Source organism: Pseudorca crassidens, chromosome 17 (genome assembly GCF_039906515.1).
Source record: "Pseudorca crassidens isolate mPseCra1 chromosome 17, mPseCra1.hap1, whole genome shotgun sequence".
NCBI classification, from domain to species: Eukaryota; Metazoa; Chordata; class Mammalia; order Artiodactyla; family Delphinidae; genus Pseudorca; species Pseudorca crassidens.
Genome location: NC_090312.1, coordinates 37,950,976 through 37,977,489, shown reverse-complemented (window position 1 = coordinate 37,977,489; position 26,514 = coordinate 37,950,976). Strand labels below are relative to the sequence as shown.

General features: G+C 35.5%; 1 protein-coding gene and 1 long non-coding RNA gene across 12 annotated transcripts in view; one reads left to right on the top strand and one right to left on the bottom strand.

Moving 5' to 3' along the window:
- Positions 1–7,339, bottom strand: part of LOC137210044 (uncharacterized) — a 124,204-nt gene extending 116,865 nt beyond the window's left edge. Inside the window, exon 1 of the long non-coding RNA XR_010936253.1 lies at positions 6,972–7,339. This is a non-coding gene — a long non-coding RNA (uncharacterized lncRNA). The remainder of the gene's footprint in view (positions 1–6,971) is intronic.
- The window catches only part of VPS13B (vacuolar protein sorting 13 homolog B), a 798,169-nt gene that overhangs the window by 328,202 nt on the left and 443,453 nt on the right, over positions 1–26,514 (top strand). For all 11 annotated transcript variants that reach the window (XR_010936247.1, XM_067711645.1, XM_067711646.1 and 8 more), the window contains exon 22: positions 24,088–24,215. Coding sequence is in view for 10 of the 11 variants with exons in the window: in XM_067711645.1 (XP_067567746.1) it covers positions 24,088–24,215 (128 nt within the window). In the remaining variant the exon portion in view is untranslated. The remainder of the gene's footprint in view (positions 1–24,087; positions 24,216–26,514) is intronic.

Below are 26,514 nucleotides of genomic sequence, written 5' to 3'. Positions count from 1 at the left end.
AATGTATCTTTGCCTCTTGGATGCCACCATTTTCACTTCTTTGGAAAGCTTGTTGGTATTGTTCTCTCTTTTCTTGAGAATGCTCTGTACTAATCATTTTCTTTATTTAGAATTATGTTTCAAAATTTTCTGTTTTATATTTAATTAGAGTATACAGTTCCTGTTTTGGTTTTAATTTAAAAATGCTTTATGAGTCCTTTGAATTTGTATCTACTTCTAAATGTGGTTATCACTATTTTAATTATTACTTACATTGTATCATAAGCTATAATGAATTTGGTAAGGTATTCATAGCCTTTTACAAACCTTTTTTCTTGTTGTTTTTGTTTTACTTTTACCATCTTAACCTTTTTAAGTGTACAGTTCAGTTGTGTTAAGTATACAGATGGTCCCCAACTCATCATGGTTTGACTTACAGATTTTTGACTTTATGATGGTGTGAAAGCAATATGCATTCAGTAGAAGCCATACTTCGAATGTGAATTTTGATCTTTTCCCAGGCTAGCGATATGAGGTGGGATTCTCTGGTGATGCTGGGCAGGGGCAGTGAGCCACAGCTTTCAGTCAGCCATGCAACCATGAGGGTAAACAACCAAAACACTCGCAACCATACGACCATTTTTTTATTTACTCTCAGTACAGTATTCAGTAAGTTACATGAGTTATTCAATTATATAGTATAAAATAGGCTTTGTGTTTGATAATTTTGCCCACCTGTAGGCTAATATAAGTGTTCTGAGCACATTTAAGGTAGGCTAGGCTAAGCTCTGAAGTTCAGTAGGTTAGGTGTATTAAATGCATTTTCAACTTAAGATATTTTCACTTTATAATGGGTTTATCAGGACATAACCCATTGTAAGTTGAGGAGGATGTGTATTCACATTGTTGTGAAATGCACGTTTTAATTTTTTAACTGAATTTTACAAGTGGAGAAACGTGTTAATTTATGCTTGGATTCTTATTAAAATAATTTTTAATTTTTACATTCTCAACCTAAGGTCCAAAGTTGGTCTTAAGTTCATCCCCAAGTTATATAGTAGTATTGGCACATGAAGACTGAGGCTTGGTGATATTGCACTGGGCTTGATTTTGCTTTTTAATTATTCATCAAGAAGCAGACATTCTCTTCCAATCTCAATTAACCAATCTTAAGTAGCTGGCTGCAGGGGGAACATGTGCTTGATGGCTGGAAATGTGTTGACAGCAGAACAGCACTGTTTCAGTGATATAGGCACGTAGGGCAGGCCAAGCCAGAATAAAAGCATGTTTCACCTGAAGATAATGTATTATCACAAAATTCTAAATGATCTTCTAGAGAATCTGTATATCCTTCAAAACAAGGAAACCACTAAAAACTATGACATCTGTTTACCCTATGTTTTGGAAATGTTATGAACATTAAATTGGAACTCTTGATGAAAATGTCTGTAATGGAGATGAAAACTTTAAAAAGCAGGATCCTTCATAAATGATAGCTCTTTAAAAAATACTAGCCATTTTTATCTTACATGTTTACATATTACCTCTTAAGTCTAAAGCACTGTAAGTACATAGTTAAAATACTAGAAGGCCTTTTAATTTGACTCCTTAAATAATACCAAGATAATAGTAAATGAACACCTGATAATTGATGTAAATTTTAGTAGATAATGCCACAAATTAAACGTATAAAACTTTAGCTTCTGACTGTGATGGACGAACAGGGACTAGATTTATATTCCTGTTGTAAATAACTAATAAACTGGTCAAAATATATGGGAGAACAAAAAAAGTTTATAGACATCAGACAGTAGGCAGTGCAGTACTGTGATCCCTCGTTAAAGGGAAGCAAATGAGTTGAGCCCTAGGATTATCCTGGCTTTTTGGCTGAAGGCACATTCCAGACCACAGAGCAGGGTGGGATGTATCAAGCTGAACTCAGCTGTCTTGCTGAATTGAGGTTTAGGGAAGCAAAGGGATTGAAGTATAAGGAAGCAGAGATGACTGGAAATTATGGGACAGAGTTTCAGAGAGAGAAAGCTCTGCAGAAAAAGAGCTTCAAAGATCAGTGATAGATTTCTCCTTGAGTATTTGCTGAATAGTAAGCTGTGCCTGAATAGGATGAGACTCCACAAAGTTGGGCAAAGGATGACCAAGGACCTATGGTCTGAATGATTCCCAGAGCTCACACATGGCTAAAAGGCATTCAGGTTCCCACTGTGCTTAGTTCACAATTCCAACTGACCATTCGGGACACTCAGTGAAGACCCCAAAAAGATGACACCTCAGTATTGGAGCTAAACTTTCCATAGAGTAAAGCCTACCTAGACTCACCTTAAACACACTTTAAAAAAGCCTCTGAAGAAACCAAAACAGTGAGTGAGTTTACTGCTGGCCAAATGAAGCTCAGTGCTATTAAGAGGAATACAACAAGATCCAGATACGTAACAACTTAGAAGTCACAGTGTCAAGCATCCAACCCAAAACTATTAGAGATGCAAAGAAGCAGGCAACTTTGACAAGGAGGAAAACTAGCAATAGAAATAAACTGAGAAATGACAGATGATAGCATTAGCAGGTATATTAAATACTTGTACATTAAAACAGGTACTATAACTGTTCAGATGTTTGAGTAAAGATGAATACAATTTGGAGAGAAATAGAAGGTATAAAAAGGAACCGAGCCCAACTCTAGAGATGAAAAATATAATATCTGATATCAGATACTCACTGGGTGGAATTTGCAGTAAAGTAGACATTGCAGAAGAAGAAATAATAAACTTGAAGACATAGCAATAGAAACTTGCCAAATTGGAGCACAAAAAGAATAAAGGGGAAAAACGTACAGAGCTTTAGTGAACTGTCGGATGATAATTAAGGTAGTCACAGTAGATCTCACTAAAAGTTCATATTTGACTAGATACTTGAAGCAGGTGAGGGAGTGAGACATGTAGATATCTGTAGAAAACTCATATAGGATTATATGTATCTCCAGGAAATTGGATACATATAATCCCACATACCCCTTCACTTAATAACTAAGGAGACTGAGTCTTTAAGAGGTCAACTTACCCAAGGTTAGAAAATATATATAGATATATTTTTTTTGCCATACGTGGGCCTTTCACCGTTGTGGCCTCTCCCGTTGCGGAGCAGCAGGCTCCGGACGCGCAGGCTCAGCCGCCATGGCTCCCGGACCCAGCCGCTCCGCGGCATGTGGGATCCTCCCGGACCGGGGCACGAACCCGTGTCCCCTGCATCGGCAGGCGGACTCTCAACCACTGCGCTACCAGGGAAGCCCCAGTTAGAAAATATTTAATGGTACTTTTTAAAAATGTAATTTCTAGGTTATAATAGTCATTTTGTGATTATTAGCTGCCTCTTTCATTCCTTAATGGCATAACCAGCCCTAAAATGAGGTCTATGTAAAAATTCCTCTCTAAAACCTAATATATAACCAGCCAACTTCAGAGTATCTTTTTTTTTTTTTTGTCAAAGGAATTGTTCTAAATTTTCAGCCCAGTTCCATTGGACTAAGCTAGTTAAGAATTTTGTGTCAGAGCTACCAACATGAATATACTGGGAAACAACTCACCTCTGTGATGAGCGTGGAGGTTCTGCCTGGCTTTAATCGGGTGTCACTTCAATGGTTCAGTTCCTGGCATAAACTCCAAAGGGAAACACTACTCCTGACACGTTTTTTCTTCCCTGATATGTCCTTAAATATATCCTGGAGTCATTCATGCTTCCAACAAAATTAAATTAAATATTTATTATGTTTCAGATATTTAAAGTTTTTGTCTAGCATATGGAAATTCTATTTTATTTAGTTCTCAAAGAGAATTAAATATGAAAAATCCTGAAATTTGAAAAGCACTTTGTTACTTTGTTTATGTTACAGATAGTGAAAGTTTTCAGACTTCCTTTTATTTTAAAGAATCTTTCTTTTGACAATGAACTTGGGCTATTATGTAGAATATTTCTAATTATGTTTTTTTCCTGACCTGATTTCAAAATATAGTATTTTTAAACTAAGCAATAATTTAACTATAATTTTTAAGATTGTATTAAATTTGGCTGAAGGTATCAGAAAATCCTCAATAACAGTGATTTAAACAAGATTGAATTTTTTTTGAAAATATGTGGAAATAATGTAATTTATCAAGGACTTGTATCCAAAATATATACGGGACTCTCAAAATTCAATAATTAGAAAACGACAACCCATTAAAAAATTTAACAAAATTTTTGAACAAGTACTATACCAGTAAAGTTATATGTATGGTAAATAAGCACAGAAAAAGATGCTCAACGTCAGTAGTCACCAGGGAAATGCAAATCAAAACCACAATGAGCTACCACTACACACCCTCCAGAACAGACAAATTTAAGAAGACTGACCATACCCAACACTGGTGAGGATATACAGCACCTAGAAGTGTCATATACAGCTGGTAGAACTGTAACATAACAAAGTCACTTAGAAAAACAGTTTGGTAGTCTCTCAAAAAATTAAACATATATCTACTTATGATATCCTTTCAGTATTTACCTAAGAGAAATGAAAGCATGTGTCCATACAAAGACTTATACTTAAATGTTCATAGCGGCTTTTTTTTTAAAAAAAAAAAAACAAGATTGAATTCTGTGTCTCTCATGTGAAAGCTTTGAGTAGGCATCCAGAGGTGTTAAGGTTCTCTAAGATCAGGTACTTTCTTATTCCCCATGGGTGGCCTGTGTTGCCACACTTGCCTTATGGTCCACATGGATGCTTCAGCCATTTATCATATCTACATTTCAATGAGTGGGAAATGAGTAAAGAGGATGCTTTTATTTCTTTAAATATTGTACAGAAGTTGCACCCCTCACTTTTGCTTCACTTCTCTTGGCCAGAAATTTATCACATGATCATATGTAGCTATGCAGGGGTCTCAGGATGGTAGTCTCTATTCTTTAAGGCCACACACCTTAGATAAAAGCCACACGTGTGGCTTTTATCTAAGAAAAAAGGGGAGAATAGATATTAGAGGTTATTTAGCTGTCTTTGCCACAACAACTTAAAATAGAATGTTACAAGCTGAGTTTTAGAAGAGAAATAGGAAATAAACATTTTTCTTTTAGTGGGGATACCAGAAGACATAGCTGGTAAAAGTATTTTCATGTCTGAGGTGTGGTTTGGGTTTTTCTCAATGAGAGATAACAGGTTTGGGAGTTATCACCATATGGATTGTAGTCAAAGCCACAGAGTGCATGATCTCTCAAGGAGACCATGCACAGCAAGATGAGAAGAAAGCCCAAAATTAAATTCTGAGCAACTTTTCATTAAAGAGTAAGGAGTAGGAGCCAATGGAGAAGATTGAGAAGCTTCATTCTGAGAAGTAGGCAACAAAGGAACGTATGATATATATATATATATGACACAAATGAAAAGTTTCAAAAAGAGGGTGTCTAACTGCATGATATGCTGTAAAGTCATCAAGAAAAATGAGGCTGAAAAACTTTAGTTGGCCAAGGTCAGTTGGCCAGAGGAGCTTTGGTTGTTAGGGGATGAATGGGAGTTGAGCATGTAGGGATAGCCTCTGTATACCACGCTTTCAGGAAATTGGACCCTGGAGAAACTTGGGTATGTCAGTAGTTACAGTGAAGCAAACAGGAGAGAAGAAAAAATTAGAGCAACAGTAAAGTTTGGAATAATTTATATACTGAGATCACAGGTCAGGTAGAATGTAAGATCTTATAAACAGATAAAAGATTTAACAGGTAATTGCCACTTCCTCTGAGAAAGAGGTAAGAAGATAAAGTATATACCATTATATGTCAGTTTAGTTAATTTTCTCTCCACAAACAAGTATTTATGCAGGATAAGTATTGTTATCTTTGCACTGTTACAGAGAATGTAAGAGATTAGGAAATGTATAATTTTTTCAAGTCAAGCTCCTTGTTTTTCACATACAAGGAATATGTTCCTTATATGAAAACAGGACATGACATTACACTTTACCTTCAGTTTTTTTTTTAATCAGTTTAATGTATTACTCCAAGTTTGAAATTTCTTCATCGTAAAAAAAAAAATCATTCTATCCAAGGCAGTATAACTTGTAGGATGGTTTTAAGGAAGGAGATTTCCAAATTTTACTAGTAATATTTGCTCCTGAAGGCACTGATGTATTTTGGATTCTAACTTTTTAATAATTGTGGATTATAAGTAAAATGGGTCATACCAATATAGTTATCCATCTAAAAATGTTTAAGCAATCCTTAATTTGATTAAGCTTGAATGTTGAGCAGGTATGTTCCTAATTATAGTGTGGAAATAGTATTACTATACAAGAAATACACTTTTGTGGATTTATGTATATTAGAAGTTTGCTCACTTTAATCATGTAGCTTAGCGTAAAATTCCATTCCTTTGTGATTAATTAGATATTTAGTTTCATTGGAAAATATTAGAGCATGAGAGTACACACTAATGCATAATATGTAATTGATTTTATTCTCTCAGGAGTAAAATATGGTTTAAAAAACATTTTCCCCTTATGGAATACAGAAAGGTTTAAAATGCATTGAAGGGGACCTTCATGATGGCAGAGGAGTAAGACGTAGAGATAACCTTCCTCCCCACAACTACATCCGAAATACATCTACATGTAAAACAACTCCTAACAACACCTACTGAATGGTGGCAGAAGATTTCAGACTTCCCCAAAAGCAAGAAACTCCCCACGTACCTGGGAAGGGCAAAAGAAAAAAGAAAAAAAGAGACAAAAGAATAGGGATGGGACATGCACCTCAGAGGGAGCTGTGAAGGAGGAAAAGTTTCCACACACTAGGAGGGCCCTTCACTGGTGGAGATGGGGAGGTGGGAGGGAGGGAAGCTTTGGAGCATGGAGGACAGCTCAGCAACAGGGGTGCAGAGGGCAAAGCGGAGAGATTCCCGCACAGAGGATCAGAGCCAACCAGCACACACCAGCGCGAGAGGGTTGTCTGCTCACCTGCCGCGGCTCGGGCTTCGACGGTTGGATCCCAGGGAGTGGACTGGCGTTGGCTGCATGAACACAGCCTGAAGGCGGCTAGTGCCCCACAGCTAGCTGGGAGGGAGTCCGGGAAAAAGTCTGGAACTGCCTAAGAGGCAAGAGACCATCGTTTCGGGGTGCGTGAGGAGAGGGGATTCAGAGCACTGCCTAAACAAGCTCCAGAGATGGTGTGAGCTGCGGCTATCAGCGCGGACCCCAGGGACGGGCATGAGATGCTAAGGCTGCTGCTGCAGCCACCAAGAAGCCTGTGTGCCAGCACAGTCACTGTCCACACCTCCCTGTCTGGGAGACTGTGCAGCCTGCCACTGACAGGATCCCATGATACAAGGACAACTTCCCTGGGAGAACACATAGCGTGCCTCAGGCTGTTGCAACATCTTGCCGACCTCTGCCTCCGCAGGCTCGCCCCACATTCCGTACCCCTCCCTCCCCCTAGACTGAGTGACTCAGAGCACCCTAATCAGTCGCTCCTTTAACCCCCTCCTGTCTGGGCGAAGAGCAGATTCCAGAGGACGATGTACGCACAGAGGCAGGACCAAATCCAAAGGTGAACCCCAGGAACTGCAAACAAAGAAGAGAAAGGGAAATTTCTCCGAGCAGCCTCAGGAGCAGCAGGTTAAATCTCCACAATCAACTTGATGTACCCTGCATCTGTGGAATACCTGAATAGGCAACGAATCATCCCAAAATTGAGGCAGTGGACTTTCGAGCAACTGTAGACTTGGGGTTTGCTTTCTGCATCTAATTTGTTTCTGGCTTTATACTTATCTTAATTTAGAATTTAGAAGTTATTATCATTGGTAGATTTGTTTATTGATTTGGTTGTTCTCTTTCTTTGTGTGATTTTGTCTGTATAGCTTTGCTTTTACCATTTGTCCTAGGGTTCTGTCAGTCATGTTCTGTTTTTTTTTTTTAAGTATAGTTTTTAGTGCTTGTTATCATTGGTGGATTTGTTTTTTTGGTTTGGTTGTGCTATTCCTTCTTTCTTTTTATATTTTTAATTTTTTTATTTTTAATAATATTTATTTTATATTTTAATAACTTTATTTTATTTCCTTCCTTTCTTTCTTTTTTTTTTCTCCCTTCTAAGCCATGTGGATGACAGGGTCTTAGTGCTCTGGCTGGGTGTCAGGTCTGAGCCTCTGAGGTGGGAGAGCAGAGTTCAGGACACCGGTCCACCAGAAACCTCCCCCCTCCACGTAATATCAAATGGCAAAAGCTCTCCCAGAGCGCTCCATCTCAACGCTAAGACCCAGCTCCACTCAGCAACCAACAAGCTACAGTACTGGACACCCTATGCCAAACAATTAGCAAGACAGGAACACAAACCCACCTATTAGAAGAGAGGCTGCCTAAAATCATACTAAGTTCACAGACACCCCAAAACACACCTCCAGACGTGGTCCTGCCCACCAGAAATACAAGATCCAGCCTCATCCACCAGAACACAGGTACCAGTCCCCTCCACTAGGAAGCCCCCATAACCCACTGAACCAAACTTACCCACTGGGGCTGGACACCAAAAACAGCAGGAACCATGAATCTGCAGACTGGGAAAAGGAGACCCCAAACACAGTAAGTTAAGCAAAATGACAACACACAGAAACACACAGCAGATGAAGGAGCAAGGTAAAAAGCCCACAGGATCAAACAAATGAAGAGGAAATAGGCAGTCGACCTGAAAAAGAATTCAGAGTAATGATAGTAAAGATGATCCAAAATCTTGGAAATAGAATGGAGAAAATACAAGAAACGATTAACAAAGACCTAGAAGAACTAAAGAGCAAACAAACAATGATGAACAACACAAGAAATGAAATTAAAAATTCTCTGGAAGGAATCAATAGCAGAATAACTGAGGCAGAAGAACAGATAAGTGACCTGGAAGACAAAATAGTGGAAATAACTACTGCAGAGCAGAATAAAGAAAAAAGAATGAAAAGAATAGAGGACCATCTCAGAGACCTCTGGGACAACATTAAATGCACCAACATTTGATTTGTAGGGGTCCCAGAAAAAGAAGAGAAAAAGAAAGGGACTGAGAAAATATTTGAAGAGATTATACTTGACAACTTATAATATGGGAAAAGAAATAGTCAATTAAGTCCAGAAAGTGCAGAGAGTCCTATACAGGATAAATCCAAGGAGAAACATGCCAAGACACATATTAATCAAACTATCAAAAATTAAATACAAACAATAAATATTAAAAGCAGCAAGGGACATGCAACAAATAACATACAAGGGAATCCCCGTAAAGTTAAGAGCTGATCTTTCAGCAGAAACCCTGCAAGCCAGAAGGGAGTGGCAGGACATATTTAAAGTGATGAAAGGGAAAAAACTACAGCCAAGATTACACTACCCAGCAAGGATCTCATTCAGATTCGACGGAAAAATTAAAACCTTTACACACAAGCAAATCTAAGAGAATTCAGCACCAACAAATCAGCTTTATAAAAAATCCTAAAGGAATTTCTCTAGGCAGGAAACACAAGAGAAGTAAGAGACCTACAATAACAAACCCCAAACAATTAAGAAAATGGTAATAGAAACATACATATCGATAATTACCTTAAATGTAAATGGATTAAATGCTCCAACCAAAACACATAGACTGGCTGAATGGATACAAAAACAAGACCCGTATATATGCTGTCTACAACAGACCCACTTCAGGCCAAGGGACAGACACATACAGACTGAAAGTGAGGGGATGGAAAAAGATATTCCATACAAATGGAAATCAAAAGAAAGCTGGAGTAGCAATTCTTGTATCAGACAAAGTAGACTTTAAAACAGACTACTACAAGAGACAAAGAAGGACACTGCATAATGATCAACAGATGAATCCAGAAAGAAGATATAACAATTGTAAATATTTATATACCCAACATAGGAGCATGACATCAATACATAAGTCTAATGCTAACAGCCATAAAAGGGAAAATCGGCAGTAACAGAATAATAGTAGGGGACTTTAACACCCCATTTTCACCAATGGACAGATGATCCAAAATGAAAATAAATAAGGAAACACAAGCTTTAAATGATACGTTAAACAAGCTGTACTTAATTGATACTGATAGGATATTCCATCCAAAAACAACAGAATACACTTTCTTCTCAAGTGCTCATGGAACATTCTCCAGGATAGTTCATATCTTGGGTCACAAATCAAGCCTTGGTAAAGTTAAGAAAATTGTAGTCGTATCAAGTATCTTTTCCTACCACAATTCTATGAGAGTAGATATCAATTACAGGAAAAAATCTATAAAAAATACAAACACATGGAGACCAGACAATACACTACTAAATAACGAAGAGATCACTGAAGAAATCAAGAGGAAATCAAAAAAATACCTAGAAACAAATGAAATTGAAAATACAATGACTCAAAACCTATGGGATGCAGCATAAGCAGTTCTAAGAGGGAAGTTTATAGCAATACAATCCTACCTCAAGAAAGAAGAAAAATCTCTAATAAACAACCTAATCTTACACCTAAAGCAGCATTTAGAGAAGCAAGAACAAAAGCAATCAGAGAAGGAAACAGAAGGATGAACCAAAAAACCCCAATGTTAGTGAAAGGAAAGAAATCATAAAGATCAGATCAGAAATAAACGAAAAAGAAATGGAGGAAATGATAGCAAAGATCAATAAAACTAAAAGCTCGTTCTTCGAGAAGATAAACAAAATTAATAAACCATTAGCCAGACTCATCAAGAAAAAAATGGAGAAGGCTCAATAAATTAGAAATGAAAAAGGAGAAGTAACAACTGACACTGCAGAAATACAAAGGATCATGAGAGATAACTACAAGCAGCTATATATGCCAATAAAATGGACAAGTTGGAAGAAATGGACAAATTCTTAGAAAAGCACAACCTTCCGAGACTGAACCAGGAAGAAACAGAAAATATAAACAGACCAAACATGAGCACTGGAATAGAGACTGTGATTAAAAATCTTCCAACAAACAAAAGCCCTGGACCAGATGGCTTCACAGGCGAATTCTATCAAACATTTAGATAAGAGCTAGCACCTATCCTTCTGAAACTCTTCCAAAATATAGCAGAGGGAGGAACACTCCCAAACTCATTCTATGAGGCCACCATCACCCTGATACCAAAACCAGATAAAGATGTCACAAAGAAAGAAAACTACAGGCCAGTATCACTGATGAACATAGATGCAACAATCCACAACAAAATACTAGCAAACAGAATCCAACATCCATGATCAAGTGGGATTTATCCCAGGAAGGCAAGGATTCTTCACTATATGCAAATCACTGTGATAAACCATATTAACAAGTTGAAGGATAAAAACCATATGATAATCTTAGTAGATGCAGAAAAAGCTTTAGACAAAAGTCAACACCCATTCATGATAAAAACCCTCCAGAAAGTAGACATAGAGGGAACTTACCTCAACATGATAATGGCCATATATGACAAACCCACAGCCAACATTGTTCTCAGTGGTGAAAAACGAAACCATTTCCACTAATATCAGGAACAAAACAAGGTTGCCCACTCTCACCACTGTTATTCAACATAGTTTTGGAAGTTTTAGCCACAGTGATCAGAGAATAAATTAAAAGGAATCCAAGTTGGAAAAGAAGAGGTAAAACTGTCACTGTTTGCAGGTGACATGATACTATACATAGGGAATCCTAAAGATGCTACCAGAAAACTCCTAGAGCTAATCAATGAATTTGGTAAAGTAGTAAGATATAAAATTAATGCACAGAAATCTTTTGCATTCCTATACACTAATGATGAAAAGTCTGAAAGAGAAATTAAGGAAACACACACATTCACCATTGCAACATAAAGAATAAAGTAGCCAGGATTAAACCTACTTAAGCGGACAAAAGACCTTTATGCAGAAAACTATAAGACACTGCTGAACGAAATTAAAGATGATACAAATGGGTGGGGAATATACCATGTTTTTCTATTGGAAGAATCAACATTGTGAAAATGACTATACTACCCAAAGAAATCTACAGATTCAGTGCAATCCCTATCCAACTACCAATGGCATTTTTCACAGAACTAGAACATAAAATTTCTCAATTTGTATAGAAACACAAAAGACCCCAAATAGCCAAAGCAATCTTGAGAAAGAAAAATGGTGCTGGAGCAATCAGGCTTCCTGACTTCAGACTACACTACAAAGCTACAGTAATCAAGACAGTATAGTACAGGCACAAAAACAAAATATAAATCAATGGAACAGGATAGAAAGCCCAGAGATAAACCCACGCACATATGGTCACCTTATCTTTGATAAAAGAGGCAAGAATATACAATGGAGAAAAGACAGCCTCTTCAGTAATTGGTGCTGGGAAAATTGGACAGCTTATATGTAAAACAATGAAATTACAGCACTCAACACCATACACAAAAAATAAACTCAAAATGGATTAAAGACCTAAACATAAAGCCAGACACTATAAAACTCTTAGAGGAAAACTTAGGCAGAACACTCCGACATAAATCACAGCAAGATCCTTTTTGACCCACCTCCTAGAGAAATGGCAGTAAAAATAAAAACAAATGGGACCTAATGAAACTTAAAACCTTTTGCAAAGCAAAGGAAAACATAAGACGAAAAGACAACCCTCAGAATGGGAGAAAATATTTGTAAATGAAGCAACTGACTAACGATTAATCTCCAAAATTTACAAGCAGCTCATGCAGCTCAATATCAAAAAAAAAAAACAACCCAATCCGAAAATGGGCAGAAGACCTAAATAGACATTTCTCCAAAGAAGACATACAAATTTCCAACACACATATGAAAGGATGCTCAACATCACTAATCATTAGAGAAATGCAAATCCAAACTCCCATGAGGTATCACTTCACAGCAGTTAGAACGGCCATCATCAAAAAATGTACAAACAATAAATACTGGAGAGGGTCTGGAGAAAAGGGAACCCTCTTGCACTGTTGATGGGAATGTAAATTGAAACATCCACAGTAGAGAACAGTATGGAGGTTCCTAAAAATGTAGAAATAGAACTACCATATGACCGAGCAATCCCACTACTGAGCATATACCCTTGAGAAAACCATAATTCAGAAAGAGTCATGTACCACAGTTTTCATTGCAGCTCTATTTACAATAACCAGGACATGGAAGCAACCTAAGTATCCATCGACAGATGAATGGATAAAGAAGATGTGGCACATATATACAATGGAATAAAACTGAGCCATAAAAGGAAACGAAATTGAGTTATTTGTAGTGAGGTGGATGGACCTAGAGTCTGTCATACAGAGTGAAGTAATTCAGAAAGAGAAAAACAAATACTGTGTGGTAACACATATATATGGAATCTAAAAAAAAAAAAAAAAATGGTTCTGAAGAACCTGGGGGCAGGACAGGAATAAAGACACAGACGTAGAGGATGGACTTGAGGACATGGCGAGGGGGAAGGTTAAGCTGGGACGAAGTGAGAGAGTGGCATGGACATATAAACACTACCAAATGTAAAATAGATAGCTAGTGGGAAGCAGCCGCATAGCACTGGGAGATCAGCTTGGTGCTTTGTGACCACCTAGAGGGGTGGGATAGGGCGGGTGGGAGGGAGGAGATATGGGGATATATGTATATGTATAACTGATTCACTTTGTTATAAAGCAGAAACTAAGACACCATTATAAAGCAATTATACTCCAATAAAGATGTAAAAAAAAAAAAACAAGTACAGAGAATACAGACTATTTGAAAATAGTTCATCTTTAGAGTATTAGTCTTCAAACTTTTTTCTCAGTACTTTCCTATCGGTAAAAAATTTCAATTAAGCATCCATAGTATATCATTTATTGATTTATGCATTAAATGTGTGTATCACTATATTAATATAGAGCATGTAAGAAAATTTTAATTTTAAAATTTGTCTTATTATTCTGATAGAATTTTAATAATACATCAATAATATTGTAGTGAGAGTAATATTGTGCTTCATTTAAAAAGTTTAATACTTTAATTATAACAAAGTATTAAACTTTAATTTAGTTTAATACTCTTACAATAACAACTTCAAGATTTAATTCTTAATTCAGTTTATTTCAATAATTAATTTTAATGGCTGACATAATTGAAAAGCCACCTCGCTGAGATTCATCGATCCGAGAGGGGAAATGGCATCATTGATGCACTCAGGACAATTATTTTTCATTCTCATCCATTTTGAAACTGTCTAGTACATTTCCGTCTTTCTTATATAAATAAGGTATTCTTTCCATCTTTAATGGCAAGATGTTGCATTTTTCTTTTAAATAAGTTAGTGGCATCTTTCTGTATTATTATTTTTTAGTTAGTGGTATCTTTAATTTGTACGTTTGGCCATGTGTGTTTTACAGGAATCTTTTAAAAGTATATATCCAAATTATGAGGATTAATTTAGTTAAAGGTATATAATATAATTTAGTTAAATGTAGATAACAAAATTTATAAATTTGATTAACTGTGTATATGTAAATTGTAATATGCCGCAGTTAACTGAAAATAAAGAGAGAAGGGCCCCTGCCAGTTCCTTCCTGTTATTGAACGTCTACTCTTCCTTCAGTATATTTAATGTAGTATTATGTGTTTCCTTCTGACATGGGGAAGAGCCTCAGTGTTATTCTACTTTACTAAATATCAACTGTATGTCTTTCTCATTTTTAGATAAAAGTAAATATGAATAAATATTCTCATATTTGTCCCCTACAGCTCAATGGATGGTCTCGTAGTTTTGTGCACCACATATTTGGAGGACACTGCTATATTGGGATCCTATTATCTGGAAGTTTAGCATAACCTAGAGGAAGTCTGTCATATGGGGCCCAGGTGGGAGGGTCGCAGGGAGCCAAGTTGAACTGAGAAAAGTATTGGCTAGTGTAAAGTATTGGCTAATATAGTTCAGGAAATCTTCTGGGGTGGAGAATAGATTAGAGGAGTAAAAACATCAATAGCATCTCCCAATATGCAGGCTTAGGCAGAAAGGCACTGGGATAATGACCAGTAAATGTGGTAATGGAAGGAGTGAGAACCAGGTGAGCTAGGCAGAGCATGAAGGTGAATAGTTCTTGAGGAAGTAAGCCCCATGATACTCTTAAAGCATTTTATGGCACTTCGGAGCCTATGCAGGCTGTGTAATGATACTACAAGGGCTGGGCAGTTGCAGCTACTAACTTTGCCTGGTTTTCTCCTAATAGGTGATTCCTTTACAAGAGAAGACACATTTCTAAATTAGAAAGGGCTCTTTGATAGCAAGAGACAAAAACTGTATTCAAATGATTTTAAATTAAAAAAAAGGGGGGGATATTTATTGATTCTGATAACCAAAATGGTAAGAAAGGCAAATGCAGTATAAATCTTTTCTTTGAAATGACTTAGAATCAGACTCCACACCGTGAGAACTCTTGTCTTTTCATGTTGGCTTCTCTTTCTCTTACTGAACATATTTTTTCTTTGACCTAGCAGTGTACGTGGCTATGGTACCTCTGGACTCATGTACTTAACTCTCTCTGATCAAATAGATAGTGATCTGGTCCAGTATTTGTTGAAAAAATACTCGAAGTGGTTTTTGTTTGGCCTGTCATGGCTCATGTGCATACATCTTGGACAATTCACTGTGGCCAAGGAGGTTAGTCATTATGATTTTCCCAGTGGCAGCCAGGTTGGGCCATGTGTCCACTTCTGTGTTCAGGGGCATGAGATATGATACCAGAATATGTAGGGATAGCAGAAACATGGTTCCTGGGGATAATTTTTGAGAGTCAGTCAGCTATCCCAATTCATGTCTACTAATTTTTCATTTTATAGTTAGTCACAGCAGCTTTAAAACACAAAATGTTGATTATATAACACTTAGACTAACTCACATCCATGCATTTCTGTATCGATAGGAATAAGGTAAATAAATTATGAAGGTGTTGCACACATGAGTGGAGGGCAGGGAGAAAAATTATTTAGAAGAGAAAGACATGGAATGTGTAATATTGCAGAATTTATGACAGGTTTTCATTTGTTTCTCAACCTAGAGTTTATTCAGTTGGGGAAAAGGAATTAGGAGGTGTTCTGTTATATACAGTTTTGAAAATACAGTTCTGCTTTGCACAATTTATTAATTTTGCAACTTTGTTTCATTATAAACAATTTTTTAACAGATCATTAGTTATCATAACACAATCTAAAACCTGTCAGTTAATTTTAAAGTTCTTTGAGAACATACTGTGATGTTAATAAGTGCATAGAAAGGTTTTCAAATATAAAGTTCTTCTTTGGAAATAAGTAAGTTATTCTAGTTTTTGCACAAACTGGCAAGAATTCAGCAAAAGTTCAACCAAATTGTTTTGTATGCAGTCTTCTCCCCCCCACCCCCCGCTCCCTTTTTGCAGTCAGAACAAGATTATAGTTTCCAGATGAAATTCTGAATGTCACATAGTGATGACATATATTTTCCTGGTTGGCTCGGCATGAGATGCAATTTTGCATGCCATGTCACGCTGACTTGCAGAATCCAAAAGCCATTATTTCCCAAGGGGCTTTCAGGAGTGATAGTATCAAATGTAGTTTGTATTTTGATGAAAAGTCTCGGGCATTATTGCAGTTTCTATGTCAAGTTGCTTAAAGGTTTATATATTATCCAAACTCCACAAATTTAAAAATAGAATTACTATGTAAAGGTCACTTTTTCTTCACATTATTTAATTTTATATTGCCAACTAGAGTTGCCAAAACTCATGATCAGTGTAAAATATAGATCGAGAATTAGGAAGGTATAGTAGAAAAACCAGTGGATTAGTGACCAAAAAAACCAGTTTTTGACCCAGTTCCTCTCCCTTTTCAAGTTAACCTCAGAGAGCCACATTTTTTATTCATTTATAAAATGGTAATAAGTATACCCAACTATCTCACAGATCTAAGTCTTGTCATAAGACTTAAAGTAAGATATATGAAAGTTCTATAAAGTGGTAAAATACAATTCAGATAAAAAGTAAAGAAGACATTTTTTTATGTTTGCATTTTAAAAGGAAAGCTATAGGGTTCAAGCAAGGTGAAGCTTATTTTATCTATTAGTTTTTGACACTACAGTGTAATTTTATTTTTTCTTTATTTGATCTTAATCACCTTAAACCTGCCTTAAAACCCAGTATTTCCATTCATGCCTACATAATATTTATTTCACACTGATGATCTTTCTATTTTACATCTGTTTTAACTGGCTTGCTTTATTATACCAGTCTTTTATTTATTTTTTCTTCTTCTTTTTCTTTTTTTAAAGGTGTCTCACATTCAGTTGCCTAGACATCTCTGTGTATCTTACAGGCCCCTAAAGCCTAACATGTATCAAATCTGTACAACTCTGTACCTTCCCCTACCACTATTGACCATGTTGCTCAAGGCCGAAACCCAGGACTCATCCTTAGTGTCGCCTCCTCCTGTCCGTTCTGCCTCCAAGTTATAGTCTTTTTGTTTCAGTCTGTTTGTATGTTGCTTCCCTAGTCAGAACCATATAATTACTTATACACAGTAAAGTGAGGGTGTGCTAATTAGTCTCACTGGTATCGTTTCCAGATTATCTCATCATCAATTGTTTAGATGACAGCAAGTCATCTTATTAAAAATCTAAATTGGATCATTTTATTCCCTACTTGAAATGCTTTTGTGACTTCCTATTGCACTTAAGATAAAATCGAAACTCCTTACCAAGGCTTACGTAGTTTGACCTGACCTAGTCTCTGTTGGGTTCTTCCATTCCATCTTTTGTCATTTTTGTTACATTGATCCTCCTTCATTCCTTCAAACACTACATGCTTTTTCTTGCCTGGGATCTTTTGCATATTCTGTTTCTGTTTCCATTGCTGTTTTCATAACTATGTACTTTTCATACTCTGAGTTTTTATTTAAATGTTATCCTCTCAGTAAAGGAAGCTTTCCTTTTAAGTCTTTCTAAAATAGGTCTGTGCCACTCCTCAAAGATACGCTACCATAGCACCTCTTTTCTGTTCTCATAATGTTTATCATAGTTTTCCCTTTTTTTTCTGTCTCTTCATCCAGAGTGTATGTCAGGGGCTGTATTTGACTAATATACTTTTGTATTCCCAGAATCTAACAGCTCTTTCTGGCATTGGGCAAACAGTAAATAATTGTTGCATGAATGAATAAATTATTTTTCTTTTATTATTTTTATTTAGGGGCTAATAATCACATTCCTTAACATTATTTACCTTCTATCCTTTAATTGATTTAAATTGATGTCCTGTAACTTTTCAAATCTGTTCCCAGATTTCCCAGGGATATTTATTGAATATTTGGCAGAAGGTAGCAGCTTGTGGTACACTTCAAATTGGCACACATAGTCTTTCAGGGTATTCCTGCTACATCAGAAATTTACGTATATTTAAAAATGTTTAACTATGATAATAGTCCAGGTACAACCTGAGATATTGAGGTAAATTTTTATCTTTAGTCAGATAATCAGTAAGTATAACTTTGAGTTCTTTCAGTGTTCTTAGCTCTGTGCTAAGTACTTTGGGAAATTATGAGATTATAGAGGAAGGGCCAAATCTAATTTGGGGAATTCAGTGACCATTTCTCAGGAAATGGCATTTAAGGTAGAACTAAAACAACAGGTTGATTGTGATAGAAAAGGAGTCATTTTGTTTCAGATCTGGTAAGCTTCAAGTTCTTTTCTATATCTTATAATCAATTAATGTTTAATCATTATTCTCTGTATTTAAAGTACTTTAATGAACTTTTTAATATACATTACAACATTTAACGTGAACAGTATTCTTGACATTAGATATAATTATTATTAACTTCTGACACTTAGATTAAATTGCTTTCCCAAAGCCATATGGCAACTGGCACAGCTGAAACCAGAAGTTGACTTTAAGTGTGGTACTTTCTGCATGGCATAAAAATGAAGGAATAATATTGTATCAAGTTGGATGATACATGCCTAATAAGTGATTATTTTAACCAGTAAAGTCTGGGTCTCAAGATTACCTTATTTATTGTTGAAAACAAGAAATGTAATGGATATCAGACTACAACCTTAAATGTAGGGTTTATATAGCTCCAGTGAGAATGAACAAATATATTTTCTGAACTATTTGCAGTACCAGGATCCTTAGTAGAAATATACATTTATCATGTATTTGGTAGAAATGGAAGCCACTGCACAAGGTATGAAAAAACAGAAGAGGCATCATAGCACAGTAGTTAAAAAGCCTGGACTTTGGAGTTAGACTGCCTAGTTTCTTATTCCAGCTTTGCCGCTTATCAGCTGGGTGACTTAGGATAGGTTACTTAACCTCTCTGTGATCAGTTTCCTTATCTGAAAATGGTGATAATAAGAGTAAATAATAGTGTCTTCCTCATGGAGTTGTTATGAGGTTTAAATTGGTGAATATTTGTAAAGCGCTTATAGCAGTCCCTGGCATGTAGTAGATGTTACAGAAGTTTCGGTTAAATGAAGTATGGCTCAAGATTGGCAGTTTTATAGAGTATACATGTGCTACCTGTAAAATATACATGATTACAGAAAAGAAATTTTTCTCTTTTTTAAAAACAAATTTGTCTTCCCATTGTCTTTTAGATAATATGATGGATTGAAAATTAGTATATCCAGGAATCTAGGAATGGTTCTGAAGAACCTAGGGGCAGGACAGGAATAAAGATGCAGACGCAGAGAATGGGCTTGAGGACATGGGAAGGGAGAAGGGTAAGCTGAGACGAAGTGAGAGAGTGGCATGGACATATATATACTACCAAATGTAAGGTAGATAGCTAGTGGGAAGCAGCCGCATAGCACAGGGAGATCAGCTCGGTGCTTTGTGACCACCTAGAGGGGTGGGATAGGGAGGGTAGGAGGGAGACGCAAGAGGGAGGAAATATGGGGATATATATATATATATATATGTATAGCTGATTCACTTTGTTATAAAGCAGAAACTAACACACCATTGTAAAGCAATTATACTCCAATAAAGATGTTTAAAAAAAAGGAAATTAGTATATCCAAAATAGTGTGCTTTTACACTTCTAATAGCCAGATCATGCTATTTAATGAGAATTTTAAACTGATTGTGTTTTTCATAGCTTTTTGGAAAGCACTTTTAAGCCACATATAGATTTCAGCACCTCCTTTAACTTCTTAAATCATTCTATCAGCAAATTCAGCATTTACAATAAACGTGTGGCTTTTTTGGTTAATAGTGACTTGAAATATTACTTAGCAATCAGGTAATGGTGTCCCATCTGCTTGATAATATTATCATTTATTAGATGGATTTATTTTCAGACTGTGATAACGTATTCATACAACACTAATATTCTGTATCAGTAGATTTTAAAATTTGACCATAAGCAACTTTTGTGGAAACCTTTGGTATCCATGGTTTCAAAGAGTTTTAAAATTTGGTCTTGGGACTCCCCTGGTGGTCCAGTGGTAAAGAATCCGCCTTCCAATGTAGGGGATGTGGGTTCGATCCCTGGTCAGAGAACTAAGATCCCACATGCCGCGGGCAACTAAGCCCGCACCCCGCAGCTACTGAGATCGTGTGCCTCAGCGAAGATCCCACGTGCCAAAAACTACAGAGCTCACACTCTCTGGACTCCACGCACCACAACTAGAGAGAGAAAACCCTGATACCACAACTAGAGAGAAGCCCTCATGCCTCAACGAAGACCCCGCGTGCTGCAATGAAGACCCGACGCAACCAAGAAAAAACAAAAAAATTTGTCTGCATTAAAAAAATATATATTTATAGAATTTATTTTCTAGAGCAGTTTTAGACTCACATTTAAATTGAGGGGAAGATTCAGAGATTTCTCACATATCCCCTGCCCCTACACATGCATAGTCACCCTCACTATCAAAATCCCCCACCAAGGTGGTACATTGTTATAATTGATGAATTTATATTGATACATCATTATCACCCAAAGTCCATAGTTTTCATTAGGGTTCACTCATGGTGTTATACGTTCCTTCAGTTTGGACAAATGTATAATAACATGTACCCTCCGTTATAGTGACATACAGAGTAGTTTCACTGCCCTAAAAATTCTCTGTGCTCTGCCTGTTGCTCCTCTCTCCTTCCTAACTATTGTCTCCATAGTTCTGCCTTTTCCAGAATGTCATATATTTGGAATCATACAGTATGAAGCCTTTTCAGATGGGCTTCTTTCACTTAGTAATATGCATTTAACTTTCCTCCATGTGTTTTTATGGCTCATTTCTATTAAGTAATGTGTAATACTCCATTTTCTAGGTGTACCGCATTTTTTCTAGCAGTTTACCTACTGAAGGACATCTTGGTTGCTTCCAAGTTTTGGCGATTATGAATAAAGCTTCTCTAAACAGTTGTCTGAAGGCTTTTATGTGGTTGGTCTACATTTAAGTTAGTTATTTAAATTGGCAGAGTTCTGTAATGAGTTTATGTAGCCATTTTCTTCTCATAACTGCTAAAATATAAAAGAATAACAATGAAGTCCAAGTAAATGGAAAGTAAATTAAGGTGTGTTTTATTTAAAAAATTATAATAGGTAATTCATTGTTGTAAAACATTAATTCTGAAATATACAGTAAAAAGTTAAACACTTCCTCCCCCTTACTCCTCATCAATTCCATTTTACTGTCCTCAGAGGTAACCTCTGTCAAGGGTTTGTATTTTACCCTTCTGTGACTCTTTCTGTGTATGAGATAGACAGATACATGCTCAAACTCACATACTGTTTTAAAAACATATTTGGATTATACTACACATATATATATTTTTTTCACTTCATAAGATAGCAAAAATATGATTTCTGTCATATGTTTAACTGTTCCTCATTTTTAAATGATTGAATTACCATCCTTATGACAGGTATTCCAAAGTTAATTTAACCATTTCTTTTTTGATGGACAGATAAGTTGCTTAGCACTTTCTTTCTCCCCTTACCCCTCCCTCCCTCCCTCTGTTTCGCTATTTCAACTAATACTGCTGATACTAAACATTTTTATAAATTGTTGGTATGCATGTCTCATATGTTTTAGTATTTCTGTAGCATAGGGTCTTAGAAATGAGATTATTTTTTAGAAAAAACTTGCATGTTTAAATTTTGATAAATACAAAATGTCCTGTCTTGTAATTCCACTCTATGGACTATACTAATTTATATTCCCTGTATATGAAACATTCTAACAAGGAGCTTAGATAATGTTGGATTTTTAAAAATACGAATTAACTCTTTAAAATGTTTGCCAAATGACAGTTGAAAAGGATATCTGATTGTTGCCTTAATTTTTATTTCATTGTTAGCAAAGTTGAGCGTCTCTTAATAAGTTTATTGGCCAAATTATATTTTTCTATGAATTATCTGTTCATATTCTTTTCCATTTTTTGTTGTTGTTTATCCATATGCTACTTGGATATCTTCATCTGAACATGTAATGAAAATCTCAACCTGACGGTTCTAAAACTAAATTTCTTTTCTTCTTGATTCTTCTCCCCGTACAGCTCCATTCTTCCATTTGATCAGATGTAAAACCTTGGAGGCATCCTTGTTTTGCTTTTCTCTCTTACTGAACTTCTAGTCCATCAGTAAATTGTGTTGGCTGTATCTTGGAAATGGATACAGGAACACTGTTTCTTCCTACCTCCATTGCTACTACCATCTCTCACAACTTGTCTTCCTGTTTTGATACTTGATCTATGTAGACAGTTTTCTGCACAGTCGCTAGAAAAGTTCTCTTAAAATAATGTCCATTAATTTCATGAATGTATTTAGAATCCATTTTCATATCCTGGCTCCCTCGAAGTAAAACCCAGCCTCCTTACCATGGCCTATGTAAGCCCTGTATGATTTGGTCTCTGTTGATAGCTCTGACCTTGTCTTGCACTTCTCTCTTACTCTGTTCTAGCCATCCTTGCTTTTATACTGTTGCTTGAAAATCCTAAGTACACTCCCATCCTGGGCCTTCACATTGTTGTTCCATCTGCCTAGAATGCTCTGCTTCCAGCTCCATGGGTCTCTCTCAAACTGTTTTTGTTTCTTTTAAACAAACAATTTTTGAATTTCTAATATGTATAATGTGGTAGACTGTGGGATTATGAGAATAAAAGGTTTATGCTCCATGCCGTTAAGATATTGTAAATCTGCAAATATGTGACCCAAATTGAGAGGAGAGGGAAAGTATGCCTAGATACAGCAATTGTCATTCTCATAGTGGTGATATGGTAGCAGTTACTTTGGAGACCGTCCTATGATCATCAAACCTAACTTAGTAAAAGTCTTGAAAAGCAAGATCTGATTTATTTATTTTATGGTATTTAAAATAGCACCTATAAATTATATGTTTGCATTAACTTAAAATATATAAATACATATGGATCTGTCCAGATATAATATATTGTTATAAATATTTAATTTCTGAAATTTACATTATAAAAATTGTCAAAGTTCTCTAAGTTCTTTATTTTAGATGAACAAAATTTTTCTTAACATATATCTGCCTTTTATGTGTTCAATGCTTCTTTTGCTTACCATCAAAAAATAAAGAAAAAAAAAATTGAGAGATACTATGAGTAAGCTTTTGTTATCAAGACAATTCACATACGGGAAGATACATTTTATATCAATTTTGGATGAAGCAAGTGCTTTGTAGTTGAATTTTCTTTCTCATCAAGTAAGATTTTTATTGATGTATTAACTTCATGCTGAGAAACGAACAGATTGTTAGGTTACCATTTAATAAATTTTCACAATATAAACACATCCATGTATTAAAAAAATAGAACATTACCATTGCTCCACAAACCTACCTCCCAATCATCAATCCCTGACAAGTCATCAACACTCTCTTGAGTTTTAACAGATGAGGTTTGCTTGGTTTTGAATAATTGTAAAAATCAGTAATTCTTTAAGATAAAATGATCTAATATATTTTATAATCTCATATAGAAGTTTTAATTTTAAACAAGGAAAGAAATAATATTGGAAGTATTTTCTGTATATTTATGTGAAACTATAAGGTACATTTATGTTAAATAACTCTAGCTATTCTTATTCTTAGAATCCAGACCATTGTCAGTTCCTGTGAAAGCCATGCTGAATATAGCTGAAGGCTGTAGAAGTCCTGAAGAAAGAATGAAGGAGTTTATTGGAGTAGTATGGAATGCAGTAAAGGGTCTCACACTGCAGGTAAAATGAAAGTTAGAAGTATCATGGTTTTAATTTTTATGATTCTTTTTAATTTTCAGAACCTTTAATATTGGTAAAATTTTCTCACTGGTGACACTCATGTATACCATCTCATTTCATAATTTAAATAAAAACTATTGGTGCACTTTGCGTATTATTAATAAAATGATATGAAACATATGCTCTTCCTGATAAAGTTATAAAATTACACAAATTTTGAAATGTTATTTGAATTAAATAATTCGTTTTACTTTTTGTTTCTTTTAAGCATTATTTGAAATATTTTAAATGGTCAATATACCAATAACATTCTTATCTCAGTACTGAAATAAAAAACTTAGTTGGAATTAAAATAAAAGGGTTATCTAATTATTATTCCTACCTAATTATAAACCAGATATGAAAATGATAATTGTAACTATTTTATTGTTATTAAATTTTCTTCTCACTTATTTTCACTTTTAAGTACACATAATTTAATCTATTGAATTACACTTCTTCCAGATCATGTTTTAACTGATGAAAATACACAATTAAATGCTTATCTCATTTCATAGGAATTAGGTAAGGGTAACTCAGCAGTTGCTCAGTTTTTGTATAGATTTTTTTCCTCTTTGAAATAAGATATGAAAGACTGATAACAGAGGCATCTTTGTAGAATTTTATGTGTACCAGACAGTAATATCTAAGTACTGGGGCCTTCCATTTCTGTTTAAGTTGTAGAAAATTGCAAAAGAATGTTGCTTCCACCTTATGAACAAGAAAGAACAAGGTAGATGATCTATAAAATTAAACCAGGATGCTTCACCCACCTAAACTGCAAGATAATAAATATGTGCTGTTTTTAGCTGCTACATTTGTGGTAATTTGCTATGCAGTATAGAAAAGTGATACAGACACCTATGCATAGCTATAATATAGTCTGATTACTACAATAAAACCTTATTAAATCACTTTTTAGAAATATATCTAAAAACACCTCCAGTTCCCTAATATCATCATGTAAATATGATTACAGTTGATCCTTGAACAGCATGGGTTTGAACAGTGCAGGTCCACTTATATGTGGATTTTTTTCAATACTTCAGTACTACATGGTCTGTGGTTGGTTGAACCCGTGGATTCAGAACAGTGAATACAAAGGGTGGACTGTAAAGTTATATCTGGATTTTCTGCTGCGAGTGTTCAGTGACCCTAATCCTTGTTTTGTTCAAGGGTCATCTGTATTTGAAATACTATTTAATACAAGGGCCAGTAACCTGGGTTTTGGCAATCTTTTACAGCCTCTCTTAGCATGCTGCTTTTATAAAATTAAGAGAAGAGGGGGGAGAGAGAAAGTGTTTTTGTCATTCTTTTGTTGTTGTTTTAACTCTTAACTTGCAGGAAACATGACTTTTTCACAGACATCAGCTATATCTTACTAATCTCTGCCAGCATGAGGCCTTTGCTATTAATATTATCCTAATAACTCCTCGTGTTGACTTACCTGTGTTCCTCCTCTAGAGGTTCCTTTGATGCATTGGTGGCATGAGATAGGAAGGTGAAACAACATGAATGCAGGAAACATTTAGTGCCTTTACATTGTTTGAGATTGATTGTAGAAGAAGAAAACAGACAGTGCTCTTAAGATATTGCTGAACATTTATATTCAATGTTACTTTCTTTAATCTATAATAAAGACTATCTCCTTATGATGTCTTTCATTGTATATCACTCAGTCCTAGTACAAGCATTTACTCATGCCACATGATAGAACTAACGAGACCATGTGTGGTTTTGCTCCTGGTAACTATTTATATTTATTCACTTAATTATATGTAGCTTCTCTTATGATAAGATCTTTAATCTCAAGGGACATGTATTACTGATGGGAATGAGGATGGTACATGGGCAACTGTATCTCAGTTTTATTCTTTTTCTCAATTTGGTCAACCTCAATCTGCATTCTTAGTTTACTCTAGTCTGTGGTCATAAAATAGTAAACTTAAGAAGTCTTTCTTATTTCCTGTGTTTCTACATAATGCCTTACTGACCTTTATGTGGTCCTCTAATTTCACTGTTTTAACACATTCTGTTTCTACTATTTAAATCACCAATAAAATAAATGTTTTTTCCCTGATGAGTAATACCTATCATCTTGTTATGTATTATTTTGTAATCTTCTAGAGGGAGTAATCTATGGTGTATTTAGTAGTCAATAAATGTAAATGCTAAAGTGATTAGTAAGTTAAGAAGACGAGTAACTACTTTGAGCACATATTTCTACTATAATTATTATATAAATAAATAACAGTGAACT